Source organism: Coregonus lavaretus (genome assembly GCF_964263955.1).
Source record: "Coregonus lavaretus genome assembly, chromosome: 18".
Lineage (NCBI taxonomy): Eukaryota > Metazoa > Chordata > Actinopteri > Salmoniformes > Salmonidae > Coregonus > Coregonus lavaretus.
In genome coordinates, this window is record NC_140005.1 from 46989513 (window position 1) to 47003895 (window position 14383).

General features: G+C 44.8%; 1 protein-coding gene across 1 annotated transcript in view; it reads left to right on the plus strand.

The window, feature by feature from the left end:
* Nucleotides 1-13317, plus strand: part of LOC311145689 (bifunctional glutamate/proline--tRNA ligase-like) — a gene marked incomplete at its 3' end in the record, with an annotated part of 40322 nt that extends 27005 nt beyond the window's left edge. Inside the window, 10 exon segments of the mRNA XM_084181949.1 lie at nt 2023-2124; nt 5897-6052; nt 8971-9168; nt 10939-11064; nt 11068-11112; nt 11932-12092; nt 12527-12605; nt 12937-13001; nt 13168-13184; nt 13187-13317. Coding sequence (XP_084038075.1) covers nt 2023-2124; nt 5897-6052; nt 8971-9168; nt 10939-11064; nt 11068-11112; nt 11932-12092; nt 12527-12605; nt 12937-13001; nt 13168-13184; nt 13187-13317 — 1080 coding nt within the window.
* Nucleotides 13318-14383: the final 1066 nt, after the last annotated feature.

Here is a 14383-nt window from a genome sequence, read left to right on the forward strand (position 1 = left end):
TTTAATGCAGGGAAATTTAAATCAGTTCTACCTAATTTCTACCAGCATGTTAAATGTGCAACCAGAGGAAAAAAAACTCTAGACCACCTTTACTCCACACACAGAGACGCATACAAAGCTCTCCCTCGCCCTCCATTTGGCAAATCTGACCATAACTCTATCCTCCTGATTCCTGCTTATAAACAGGACTGTTTTGCTAGCACAGACTGGAACATGTTCCGGGATTCTTCAGATAGCATTGAGGAGTACATCACATCAGTCACTGGCTTCATCAATAAGTGCATCGATGACGTCGTCCCCACAGTGATTACAGGCAACATCCACACTGAGCTAAAGGATAGAGCTGCCGCTCTAACCCGGACGCTTATAAGAAATCCCACTATGCCCTCCGACGAACCATCAAACAGGCAAAGAGTCAGTACAGGACTAAGATTGAATCGTACTACACCGGCTCTGACGCTCGTCGGATGTGGCAGGGCTTGAAAACTATTACAGACTACAAAGGGAAGCACAGCCGTGAGCTGCCCAGTGACACAAGACTTCCAGACGAGCTAAACCACTTCTATGCTCGCTTTGAGGCAAGCAACACTGAAGCATGCATGAGAACACCAGCTGTTCCAGATGACTATGTGATCACGCTCTCCGTAGCCACTGTGAGTAAGACTTTTTAGCAGGTCAACATTCACAAGGCCGCAGGGCCAGACGGATTACCAGGACGTGTAATCCGAGCATGTGCTGACCAACTGGCAAGTGTCTTCACTGACATTTTCAACATGTCCCTGACTGAGTCTGTAATACCAACATGTTTCAAGCAGACCACCATAGTCCCCGTGCCCAAGGACACTAAGATAACCTGCCTAAATGACCACCGACCCGTAGCACTGATGTCTGTAGCCATGAAGTGCTTTGAAAGGCTGGTCTTGGCTCACATCAACACCATTATCCCAGAAACCCTAGACCCACTCCAATTTGCATACCGCCCCAGATGATGCAATCTCTATTGCACTCCACACTGCCCTTTCCCACCTGGACAAGAGGAACACCTACCTGAGAATGCTATTCATTGACTACAGTTCAGCATTCAACACCATAGTGCCCTCTAAGCTCATCACTAAGCTAAGGATCCTGGGACAAAACACCTCCCTCTGCAACTGGATCCTGGACTTCCTGACGGGCCGCCCCCAGGTGGTAAGGGTAGGTAACAACACATCTGCCACACTGATCCTCAACACGGGGGCCCCTCAGGGGTGCGTGCTCAGTCCCCTCCTGTACTCCCTGTTCACCCATGACTGCCTGGCCAGGCACGATTCCAACACCATCATTAAGTTGGCCGACGACACAACAGTGGTAGGCCTGATCACCGACAACGATGAGACAGCCTATAGGGAGGAGGTCAGAGACCTGGCCGTGTGGTGCCTGGATAACAACCTCTCCCTCAACGTGACCAAGACAAAGGAGATGATTGTGGACTACTGGAAAAAAAAAGAGGACTGAGCACGCCCACAAAAATCGTTTTGAATTCCAAGTCGGAAACTGGGGCATCTTTCTAGAGCTCCGACTTTCCGACCTGAAGATCACTGATGTCATGATTTGACCTTGTTTTCTTCCCCCAGAGTTCACAGTTACAGGTACCATCAGTCCAGTAAAATAAAAAAGCAAATTATTTCAATTCATGCTCCGCAGTGCCTCGCAAGTGCTACACCAACTGATTTTGTTATCAAAGCTCGAGTTTTGAAATATAATATGGTCTGAGAATAACTATATTAGCAGGCCAGGCATATAGCCAATATGCTTTGATAATGTATTAGGCCTACTGCCCAAACCTCCTTCCTACAGAACTGTTTGTATTAGGTTAATGTTAAAGTCATGTTTTAAAAAATATATAATAATATGAGCGGTAGACCTCTGCTTGCTTTTTGACTGCAGTGGTCACCAACCTTTTCTAACTTTTCAGAATGTATCGTGATTTTTACTATTTCTCCTTCACTAATATCTCGCTTGCTTTCTCCCTCTCACCCCCAGAGGTGGGAGTTCAAGCACCCCCAACCCTTCCTGAGGACCAGAGAGTTCCTGTGGCAGGAGGGACACACGGCTTTCGCCACCAAAGAGGAGGCCGCCGAAGAGGTAACAAGGCCAATTTATTATTAACCGTCCATGAGACCAGTTCTTACTTTTCTCTCATGAATGTTGAGTAAAAAAAAAATAGGACTTCTCATATCTGGGGGAGTGCATTCAAACAATACTTAATGTTTGTGTTTTTGTGTAAGTTGGATTTAGGCGCAGCTCAAGTATTTGAAAGTTTGCAGTCTTGTCAAATTCAGTGTTTCCTCGACAATGGACAGCACTGGCCAAAATGGCTGCCATAGTGAACCTGTAGTCCATGGGCCCTGCATCTCTTTTCCATGGATTCTGGGGATAAATTAGTACTACACCTTGGTTACTGTTGCTAATTCTGACAAGCTTTACCTTTTATCTTCCCGCGATCATGGAGAAGCGCATCGTAATAACACTAAGGGAACTCCCAAATGAGGTACTAAGTAACTTTTGGAGACACCCATCACTTATATCAGATGGGAGCAAACAAAGGGGTCTTCAATATGCCTTTTGAAGGCTATATTCACAAAATAAAAATAACGCAGGAGCTCAACACAACAAGCAGGAGGACTAGCATAGAGGCAAAGTCTATCGGTGTAAGAGGGAGAAACCCCACTAGCTGACCATCGAGGCAGAGACCGATGACAAAGGAGCAACATTGTTCCTGCACTGCAGGGTAGGTCTCACAATCATTTGAAACCAAACTCATACTATATTGTGTACAATCAGCTGTAGCTAGCTGTTATGCTAATGTCAACAACCAACGCCCTCGCCTCAAAAAACATACCGTTCTATGCTAGCTCCACAGGTTACTGCAAGTCCATTATCTTTCATTGTTAGCTACATATCAAAGAAACCCATGTTTTAGACATGGGCAGGTACTTACTGTATTGGCACAAATCTATGGTTAGCAGCAGAACCTGTAGGGTATGCATAAACAGATGTCATCAAATGTTTCCACATTGCACTGTTCACTGCAGATATTTACTTAAGTATCTACAAATATTCAAATCTATAAAAAAAAACTTCAACTAAATAGTTTCAACAGTATTGACGGTATTGAAAAACCATCCCATGGTTATTTCCAAATACCCTGGTATATCTACGCCCAAGCCTACTTTGCAGTAGCAGTGAGCTTGGTTTCTCCATCTTTAACTCTGTGCAATCTAAATTAGTATTGCAAAGGTTGTTGGAAAATATCTCCTGTAGTTATCTGGCATGTTTTCTGTGATGTTGTCCCTGTGAGGCAATACAGACAACTGACATAGCCTGTCCTACATAAAGTCCATTGAATAAAGTGCTAACACTTTGTAAGTCCATATGAAATCTGAAAGCCAGATCTTTCAGGTCAAAATTGAGTTTCCTCAGCACAAGCAGAAACTGCTGATGCAGGGGCATCTGTTAAATCTCCCAATCTACTCTCTTGTATGTCAAGGGGATAGTTGTCTCTGTGGGGCTGTTTTTATGATTTTGTAATGTAAAACAATTGCACAAGTTATTAAACGGACCATAAGTAAACCCAGCGCAGTATTGGAAGTAGTTGGGGGGACACTGCTGTTATTTTTTCTTTAACAAGTCCATTTCCTCTTCCTCTTGAGCGAGTTGAATCTTTAAGCTCATCCCTTCCTCCTGTTCTTCTTCCAACTGGGGATGCTCTTCTATGCACTCTGGAAACACAAAATACACCAAATGATTAAAATTAAAATTCCTTCCTTACATGAATTAAACAAGACGTTGGTGCTTTGTAAAAGCTGTTCTTTCCCGTTCTTTTGCAGCTCCCACTATTGGAGAACAGTGCCACCACCATCCTCCTCCAACCCTACCGATGATTTCCCAGCATTTCCTCTGCCGCCAACAACCAAGCTGTTTCTCTACAGTTCTGAATGAAAATGAGACATTACAACGATGATCTCCCAGTCTGAAGCAGAGGCACTGGAAAAAGAGACAAGACGGCAGAGCAACAACACCTGCCATCGCGTCCGCTCCCAGCGACTTACTTCATCCTCTTGTAAGAGGTTGTGCTCCAGGGTAGCAGACTGACAGTCTTGCCACCAGCATGCAGAGGAAGAAGACAGTGCAGACCAAGGCGATGACGAGAGAGTCCTGGAGCTTGAGCCGGTTGCAGCAGCACTGTACACCGAAGTCACTGGGCACAAAGTGTTCCCATGTGGCTTTGTTGTCAACTCCCCCCCCCCCCCCCCCCCATTTAGGCACATCTCCTGACAGGAAAGTCTAGAGTAATGAGAACCCAAGCCACGGGCTTCTGGAAATAGAGTGCCCAGACTAAGACAACTTTACGGGTTGTAAATACCTCTGTCAAAGAGCTGATGGTACCTACGCTCACAAACCTATTCGTTAGTACCACTACCATATTATGGGACAAATGGGAATCACAGGGATGCCGTGGTGTGATTTATTTGTCATGTGTAAAAATGACTTTCACCTAGAGTGTGTCCACTTTAATGCATAAACGTGGGATAGTATGAAAAGCCAGCTGGACTGCTTATTTTTTTTTGCATTTCTTGCCGGCCCTGTGCAGATAATTAAAATAGTACCCCGGTGTCCTCTGTTGAGCTATCATCTCCGGTATCCTCTGGTGATTTGGTTGCAGTATCTCCTGTGGTGTTAGTGGAAGCTGCATCTTGCAGGGCTCTACGCTGACCTTATTTTTACAAGGAGCATGTGTACACTTAAGTAAAAAAATTTAGGTGCACACAAACATTTAGGAGCACAATGAAAAATGTGAGATATTAAAGCTAGAATCCTTAATTTGTCTAAGCGCACAGCAAAATATTTAGGCGCATATGCGGGTAAAATGGTCGCACTGTAGAGCTCTGTTGCACATCAGATCTTAATCTGTAGATGCATGTGATGATACATGTAGTGTTATTCATTCAGTGTGAGGGTTATATTGTTTCAGAGGTCTTCTGAATCAAATGATATGTAAATCAGACATCTGTTGCCTACATTGTACTTGTGATTACACTAAGTTATGTATGAGTTATGTAAGTTGTGTATAATTTATGTACAAAGCCTCCATATATAGGATCAACTTGCCCCTTAGTGTCTGTTGATATTTGGTAGTGTAGGATAGGTTTGGTAAAACCTCATATTACAGTACAGGAGCGGAATTTTGGTACTGAAGACTTGGCTTCCCGTCAACAAAGTGCTGAACGAAATTAGCCAGCTAAAGATTTGTGAAACAGGTAGCCTAACAAAGCTAGCTAGCTATCGTTGTTAAAGAGGTAGCTAGCTAAGTTAGCAATGTTTATCTTAGTTGTGTAATGTTAACGTTGTTGCTAACTTTATCTAGCCAGTTTCTTTTTTCAATTAGAAATAAATTGCGATATCACACATTATGCAAAAGGTTAACTTACTTGCTTACCTTGGAGAAAACATATGCGTCATTCGTTATCTTGCTTGTGTTCTACTGAATAAAGTTGTCCACAAAGCTTTATCCACAACCTACACTTCTCTCCGTTAGAGCCCATAGAAGCCGTGAGGATTCTTTGCGAAAAGTGTCCGTGGTCCGAGTGGTTGGTTATGGTTGCTAAGCTCTGATTGGACAATCGCTGTTCGAAGGCGGAGTTTAGTGAAGGGTTAATTAGGCCTAATACGATACAATTATTGTCCATTTGCACAGAGATTGATTTAGTCGATGGATGATTTCAGTGAAAACGTAATGTTAGGGTAGCTAGTACATCCCAGTTTCTGAATTATTCTCCCGTTACATGCCTTCTGTACATGGTAGTCTGTAATAAATACTGACTCCTCTTGTCCCTCCCCCTGTGCGTGTGTCCAGGTGTTACAGATCCTGGACCTGTACGCGCGGGTATACGAGGAGCTGATGGCCATCCCCGTGGTAAAGGGCAGGAAGACTGAGAAGGAGAAGTTTGCCGGAGGTGACTACACCACCACGGTGGAGGCCTTCATCTCTGCCAGTGGCAGAGCCATCCAGGTACTCTTAAGGCTCGCACACATCACACTGAATGTGGATCTAATGTTGGTCTGCTGATCGTAAAGCGTGTTTTTTTTTTAGGGACAACCCGCTGTAGACGTCTGACTGACAATTTTCTACTCGATTCTACATGTAAAATCGGTGAGCACTCTCGGTTCGCAAATTACGTTCAGAGGTGCTAAGTACTCTGCCAACGAATATCAATAACGACCTATTGTTGTGTCTGAGCCCTCCGACGCCCACCAGATGCATATGCTTTTTGTTTTTCCGAATGTCTTAGCTGCATTTTCCGTACTTGACGCACATGTGCTTCGCTTTTCAACTAGCTAAAAGCTAGCTAGTTGGAGTATGTGTACATCCGTTTGTACCACCACACGGTAAAGCAACGCACAAGTTAAAAATATTGAACGCATGTGGTACACAGAACGCACCGCAGCCTAGTGTGACATCCCCAACGCAGTGTTGCCAACTCCTCTGTAAGGAAAGTAGCTATTGGCTGTCCTAAATGTCGCTAAATGACATCATCACCTACTTTGCATAATTGGCCATGTGCATGTAATTGTCATGGACGCTGTAGGAAAGAGGAATGACGTCGTGGGAGAGACAAAAAGTGAGTAAAAAACACCCTAAATTTACATCCCGCCCTGAATGTAAGCCAGGGCGGGAACAGCCAGCGGCGGCTTCCCGCATGCGTGATTCATTTGCAGTCTGGACACGGAGGGGTGAACATCTCCTGCTCTGACTGCAGCTGGGAGGGACTGCTGTGCGAGGACTGGGCCGCTTGTGAATGCTTTGGGACGGGGGTGGGGCCCACGTCAGCAACCGCGGCAGCACCCGCTGCTCGTTGAGAACAGTAAGAACGGTACGTGCTTTCACGTCAGAGTCTCCAAAAGTCTCCAATAACACTAGAAAAAGTCGCTAGATTTGTCACAAGTCGCTTTTTTGAAAATGTGTCGCTAGAGGGGTCTGAAAACTCGCTAAATATAGCGACAAAGTCGTTAAGTTGGCAACACTGCCCCAACGTAGCATTGTGGACTGCTCCATTGACAATTAATGACTTCCGCCGGAACGCATCTGGTGGGCATGAAAATTCCGGATTGAGTCAGTGGTGTTTCAATGTGAGTAGATGTAAGCAGTATGTAAAATAGCTGGAGCCTTCATAAGTGCTTAAGTCTATCAGACCTGAATTAAAATCAAATCAAATTTTATTTGCCACATGCGCCGAATACAACTGGTGTAGACCTTAAAGTGAAATGCTTACTTAACCAACAATGCCGTTTTTAAGAAAGAAAAAGTGTTAAGTAAAAAACTAGTAAAAAATAGCAAATAATTAAAGAGCGGCAGTAAAATAAAATAACAGTAGGGAGGCTATATACAGGGGGTACCGGTACAGAGTCAATGTGTGGGGGCACCGATTAGTTGAGGTAATTGAGATAATATGTAAATGTGGGTAGAGTTAAAGTGACTATGCATAAATAATAAACAGAGTAGCAGCAGCGTAAAAGAGGGGGTTGGGGTGGGGGGGCAATGCAAATAGTCTGGGTAGCCATGATTAGCTGTTCAGGAGTCTTATGGCTTGGGGGTAGAAGCTGTTAAGAAGCCTTTTGGACCTAGACTTGGCGCTCCGGTACCGCTTGCCGTGCAGTAGCAGAGAGCACACCGCCTGGTATAGAGGTCCTGGATGGCAGGAAGCTTGGCCCCAGTGATGTATTGGGCCGTACGCACTACCCTCTAGTGCCTTGCGATCGAAGGCCATACCAGGCGGTGACGCAACCAGTCAGGATGCTCTCGATGGTGCAGCTGTAGAATTAAGCGCATTTCTCAAGTATTTGAAAGTCTTGTCAAATTCAGTTTGTCCTCTACAATGGACCGCATTGGCCAAAATGGCTGCCACATTGAACCTGTAGTTCATGGACCTTACATTCCTTTTCGATGGCTGTTGGGGTTTTTGGAGAAATGTCCTCTGGTCTGATGAAACAAAAATAGAACTGTTTGGCCATAATGACCGTCATTATGTTTGTAGAAAAAAGGGGGCAGCTTGCAAGCCAAAGAACACCATCCCAACCGTGAAGCACGGGGGTGGCAGCATCATGCTGTGGGGGTGCTTTGCTGCAGGAGGGACTGGTGCACTTCACAAAATAGATGGCATCATGAGGAAGGAAAATGATGTGGATATATTGAAGCAACATCTCAAGACATCAGTCAGGAAGTTAAAGCTTGGTCGCAAATGGGTCTTCCAAATGGACAATGACCCCAAGCATACTTCCAAAGTTGTGGCAAAATGGCTTAAGGACAACAAAGTCAAGGTATTGGAGTGGCCATCACAAGGCACTGACCTTAATCCTATAGAACATTTGTGGGCAGAACTGAAAAAGTGTGTGCGAGCAAGGAGGCCTACAAACCTGACTCAGTTACACCAGCTCTGTCAGTAGGAATGGGCCAAAATTTACCCAAGTTATTGTGGGAAGCTTGTGGAAGGCTACCTGAAACGTTTGACCCAAGTTAAACAATTTAAAGGCAATGCTACCAAATACTAATTGAGTGTATGTAAACTTCTGACCCACTGGGAATGTGATGAAAGAAATAAAAACTGAAATAAATCATTCTCTCTATTATTATTCTGACATTTCACATTCTTAAAATAAAGTGGTGATCCTAACTGACCAAAGGCAGGGAATTTTTACAAGGATTAAATGTCAGGAATTGTGAAAAACTGAGTTTAAATGTATTTGGCTAAGGTGTATGTAAACTTCCGACTTCAACTGTATATGTGTGTATATATCTATGTGTGTATATATATATGTATATACGTGTGTGTATACGTGTGTGTGTATGAAAGATTTAAAACCGTATTTTAACCCAGGTCTGCTTTTTAACAATAAGCAAACAACCAAGCTAAATGTTTCTCTTACTCTCAGGGCGCCACGTCCCACCACCTGGGCCAGAACTTCTCGTGGATGTTTGACATTGTGTTCGAGGACCCTAAGAAGCCAGGTGAGAAGCAGCTGGCATACCAGAACTCGTGGGGCATCACCACCCGCACCATCGGCGTGCTCACCATGGTCCACGGTGACAACATGGGCCTGGTGCTGCCCCCCAAAGTCGCATGTCTCCAGGTACATTTTCATTTGAATTTGAATTAAATCTTTATTTTACCAGGGAAGTCTTATTTACAATGACGGCAAAAGGTAAATAATTTAGATTTTTAAAACAACCTTTATTAGCATGAGTCAAGATGACATAGTAAATGAAATGCCAATTCAAAATGATATACAGTGAGGGAAAAAAGTAATTGATCCCCTGCTGATTTTGTACGTTTGCCCACTGACAAAGAAATGATCAGTCTATAATTTTAATGGTAGGTTTATTTGAACAGTGAGAGACAGAATAACAACTAAAAAATCCAGAAAAACGCATGTCAAAAATGTTATAAATTGATTTGCATTTTCATGAGGGAAATAAGTATTTGACCCCCTCTCAATCAGAAAGATTTCATGATTCCCAGGTGTCTTTTATACAGGTAATGAGCTGAGATTAGGAGCACACTCTTAAAGGGAGTGCTCCTAATCTCAGTTTGTTACCTGTATAAAAGACACCTGTCCACAGAAGCAATCAATCAATCAGATTCCAAACTCTCCACCATGGCCAAGACCAAAGAGCTCTCCAAGGATGTCAGGGACAAGATTGTAGACCTACACAAGGCTGGAATGGGCTACAGGACCATCGCCAAGCAGCTTGGTGAGAAGGTGACAACAGTTGGTGCGATTATTCGCAAATGGAAGAAACACAACATAACTGTCAATCTCCCTCGGCCTGGGGCTCCATGCAAGATCTCACCTTGTGGAGTTGCAATGATCATGAGAACTGTGAGGAATCAGCCCAGAACTACACGGGAGGATCTTGTCAATGATCTCAAGGCAGCTGGGACCATAGTCACCAAGAAAACAATTGGTAACACACTACGCCATGAAGGACTGAAATCCTGCAGCGCCCGCAAGGTCCCCCTGCTCAAGAAAGCACATATACAGGGCCGTCTGAAGTTTGCCAATGAACATCTGAATGATTCAGAGGAGAACTGGGTGAAAGTGCTGTGGTCAGATGAGACCAAAATCGAGCTCTTTGGCATCAACTCAACTCGCCGTGTTTGGAGGAGGAGGAATGCTGCCTATGACCCCAAGAACACCATCCCCACCGTCAAACATGGAGGTGGAAACATTATGCTTTGGGGGTGTTTTTCTGCTAAGGGGACAGGACAACTTCACCGCATCAAAGGGACGATGGACGGGGCCATGTACCGTCAAATCTTGGATGAGAACCTCCTTTCCTCAGCCAGGGCATTGAAAATGGGTCGTGGATGGGTATTCCAGCATGACAATAACCCAAAACACACGGCCAAGGCAACAAAGGAGTGGCTCAAGAAGAAGCACATTAAGGTCCTGGAGTGGCCTAGCCAGTCTCCAGACCTTAATCCCATAGAAAATCTGTGGAGGGAGCTGAAGGTTCGAGTTGCCAAACGTCAGCCTCGAAACCTTAATGACTTGGAGAAGATCTGCAAAGAGGAGTGGGACAAAATCCCTCCTGAGATGTGTGCAAACCTGGTGGCCAACTACAAGAAACGTCTGACCTCTGTGATTACTAAGTCATGTTTTGCAGAGTGGTCAAATACTTATTTCCCTCATTAAAATGCAAATCAAACATTTTTGACATGCGTTTTTCTGGATTATTTTGTTGTTATTCTGTCTCTCACTGCTCCAATAAACCTACCATTAAAATTATAGACTGATCATTTCTTTGTCAGTGGGCAAACGTACAAAATCAGCAGGGGATCAAAAAATGTTTTCCCTCACTGTAACTCTGCATCTTCTCCTGCTCCTCTTCTCACCCAGGTGATCATCATCCCATGTGGTATCACGGCCTCCCTGCCCGAGGCTGAGGAGGCGGCTCTCCTGGCCCAGTGCTCCAAGTACCTGGCCCGGCTGCAGAGGGGAGAGATCCGGGTCAAGGCAGACCTCTGAGAAAACTACTCCCCCGGCTGGAAGTTCAACCACTGGGAGCTCAAGGTAAAACCAAATCAAATCAAATCAAATTTTATTGGCCACATGCGCCAAATACAACAGGTGCAGACATTACAGTGAAATGCTTACTTACCGCCCTTAACCAACAGTGCATTTATTTTTAATAAAAAAAGTAGAATAAAACAACAAAATGTATTGAGATAGAAAGGGCAGAAGTAAAATAAAATAACAGTAGGGAGGCTATATATACAGGGGGGTACCGGTGCAGAGTCAATGTGCGGGGGCACCGGCTAGTTGAGGTAGTTGAAGTAAAATGTACCACCACACCTGGCCATGTTTGGCTCAGTTTGTAAGAGCGTGGCTCTAGCCACGCCAGGGTCGTGGGTTTGATTCCCGCTGGGGTCATACACAAAAAATGTATGCACTCACTGTACTGTATGTCTCTTTAAAGCATTTGCTGAATGGTGTATAATATTATTATTTTAGGGGTTTGCAGCCTTGTCAAATTCAGTGCTTCCTCTACAATGGACCGTACTGGCCGAAATGACTGCCACAATGAACCTGTAGTCCATGGGCCTCATGTCCCATTGTTCTACTGACAATTAGTTGATTTCAGGGATAAACTTCTCGTCAGTCCAATATTAGGTGTCTAATCGAAGGGAAACTTCTAACTCTATTTCCATCTCTCTCTTTTTCTCTTGCTCTTTCCCTCTCTCTTTCCCCCTCGTTCCCTCTTGTTCTCTCTTCCCCTCTCTCCTCTCTTTCCCTCTCCCCTCTCTCTTTCCCTCTCTCTCTTCCTCCCCCCTCTCCATCCATCCCTCTCTCTCTCTTCACCCCCTCTCTCCATCCATCCCTCTCTCTAAGGGTGTGCCCATTCGTCTGGAGGTGGGTCCTAAGGACCTGAAGCAGTGTCAGTGTGTGGCCGTGAGGAGAGACACAGGGGAGAAGATCACCCTGCCCGAGGCCGACACCGAGAAGAGGCTCACACAGCTACTGGAGGACATCCATACCAACCTCTTCAAGAGGTAGAATGCATGTACATTCCCGTACGCATACAAGTGTGTGGACACACACTGGAGGAAATCAAGGCCAACCTCTAGGTACACCACACACAAAAGGTATAAGAATTAGCAGCATATACACATGCTTCACACATGCGCTCTCTCTCTCTCTCTCTCTCTCTCTCTCTCTCTCTCTCTCTCTCTCTCTCTCTCTCTCTCTCTCTCTCTCTCTCTCTCTCTCTCTCTCTCTCTCTCTCTCTCTCTCTCTCTCTCTCTCTCTCTCTCTCTCTCTCTCTCTCTCTCTCTCTCTCTCTCTCTCTCTCTCTCTCTCTCTCTCTCTCTCTCTGTGTCTCTCTCTGTGTCTCTCTCAGCTACTGCACAGGGGCTAATGTACACCACACACACCCGTGTGACCTGTCAAATCCTGGACTAATATCTCCTCTTTTTCTGTGTCGCAGGGCATCAGACGACCTGAACAAACACATGGTGGTAGCAGACTCTATGGAACAGTTCCAGAAAGACCTGGACCAGGGCAGGGTGAGTTACATTGTTTCTCTGTCGGCTTGTGTGGTCCAGCAGTTTCGGCCGCTCACCCCGGCACACATGTAAGCCAGAGTCCGCATGGGTTCGTATCCGTCCCACTGCCCTTTGACTCACCCTTCCCCTATCTTCTACATTTCACACTGTACTATCTCTTCAATAAAGCTAAAGAAAACTGACAGGAGTGGGACTGCCCCACTTTCCAAAAAATACTTCTAAAAAATAAAATGATATGAAGTCTTCACTTCTGGCTGGCTGGCTTAAGTAATACAAACACACTGACCGTTAATTTTTTATTATTTTAATACATTTTGGGGGATGACCACAGATTGTCCAGATCCCCTTCTGTGGAGGAATCGAGTGTGAAGACTGGATCAAGAAGACCACTGCCAAGTACGTCTCACTCAAGTATCACTCAATGACCGTGATGCATGCTTTATAATCGCATCAACATGCATTATCGTCTCTTAGTGAAGTGTTACCAAATGTAGAATGACGCTGAATAAATGTCAACTCCCTAACTCCTATCCTGTCTCTCTCTCTCTCTCCCCCTCTCCAGGGACCAGGATCTGGAGCCCGTGCCCCCTCCATGGGTGCAAAGAGCCTGTGTATCCCCTTCAAGCCCCTCAAGCCCCTGCAGCCGGGCCAGATGTGTGTCAGCGGAAAGGAGGCCGCCCAGTACTACACCCTGTTTGGCCGTAGCTACTAAATACACACCGGAAGGGTGTATCTCAATAGTCTAAAATGGCTTCCTCTCCTCATCACTTCTCCTTTGTCTGGGAAATGTGAAAGAACTGGATAGTTGAAGACCAATAAATTCTCTGGGCGTCCACTGTTTCGTTTTCACCTATCATGCTCTTTTGAATGGGCAGAGATGTCACTTTAGACCATTGAGATACACCGAGTCAACACCCCATAGTGCGTTCCCTTTCTTTAAGCCCTTAACCTTGTTGCAATGGTGGCCCAACCTCTTGAGAGTGACTAAAGAAAGGCACTCTCCGTAATCAGCTATTTTCTCCCACTAGCCCCAAATGTAACAAAAAAAGCCATTTTTATACCCGGTGACAGTCTTGTCCCTTTCTCCCACCCTAATTTATCTCAGGACCTTTTACAGGTACAAAGATGACCTTGTACTCAGGCAAGACGTTTTAGGACCTCCACACTAACTAAATTGACATTGACCCCTCTCTATTGTAGCTATTGGGGGTGGTGAGGGTTGATTCCTGGAGGTTTTAGACACGTTATTCCTGTGTACCAACTCATAGGAATACTCATAGATCCTATTAAATTACTAGAGGGGCTATGTCATAAACAACCCTCAAAACGCCAGAATGTGATGAAAATGGCAGCCATAGATCCGGTAACGAGGTCAATGGAACTCGACCAAAACAATGGAAATGCATGGGGGAAAGATGTCGTAGGGAAAGATCCCGGATCTTCTCATTGCCCCCCTGCAACATTTGCCTACATTGAAGCTGTTTATATGTGTATTTCACACTATGTTGAGGTAAAAAAAAAATATATAATGCTTGTATGGATGTCAACCCCAATACATGTTCATGTCATCGTCAATAACTGCATTACAGTTAACAACGACTGACTACCACCACCGATTTCTCTATGCTAGCGGTGCTACCAGCTAATACGAACAGGATTTAGCAGTTACTTCTTCTAAACCTGAAAGGGGACTACTTCTAAATGTTATGCAGCGAAAACAGCCACATACATTTATATCCAAATCTGCCTTTAGTAACCACATTGTGGGTCTGTTACAA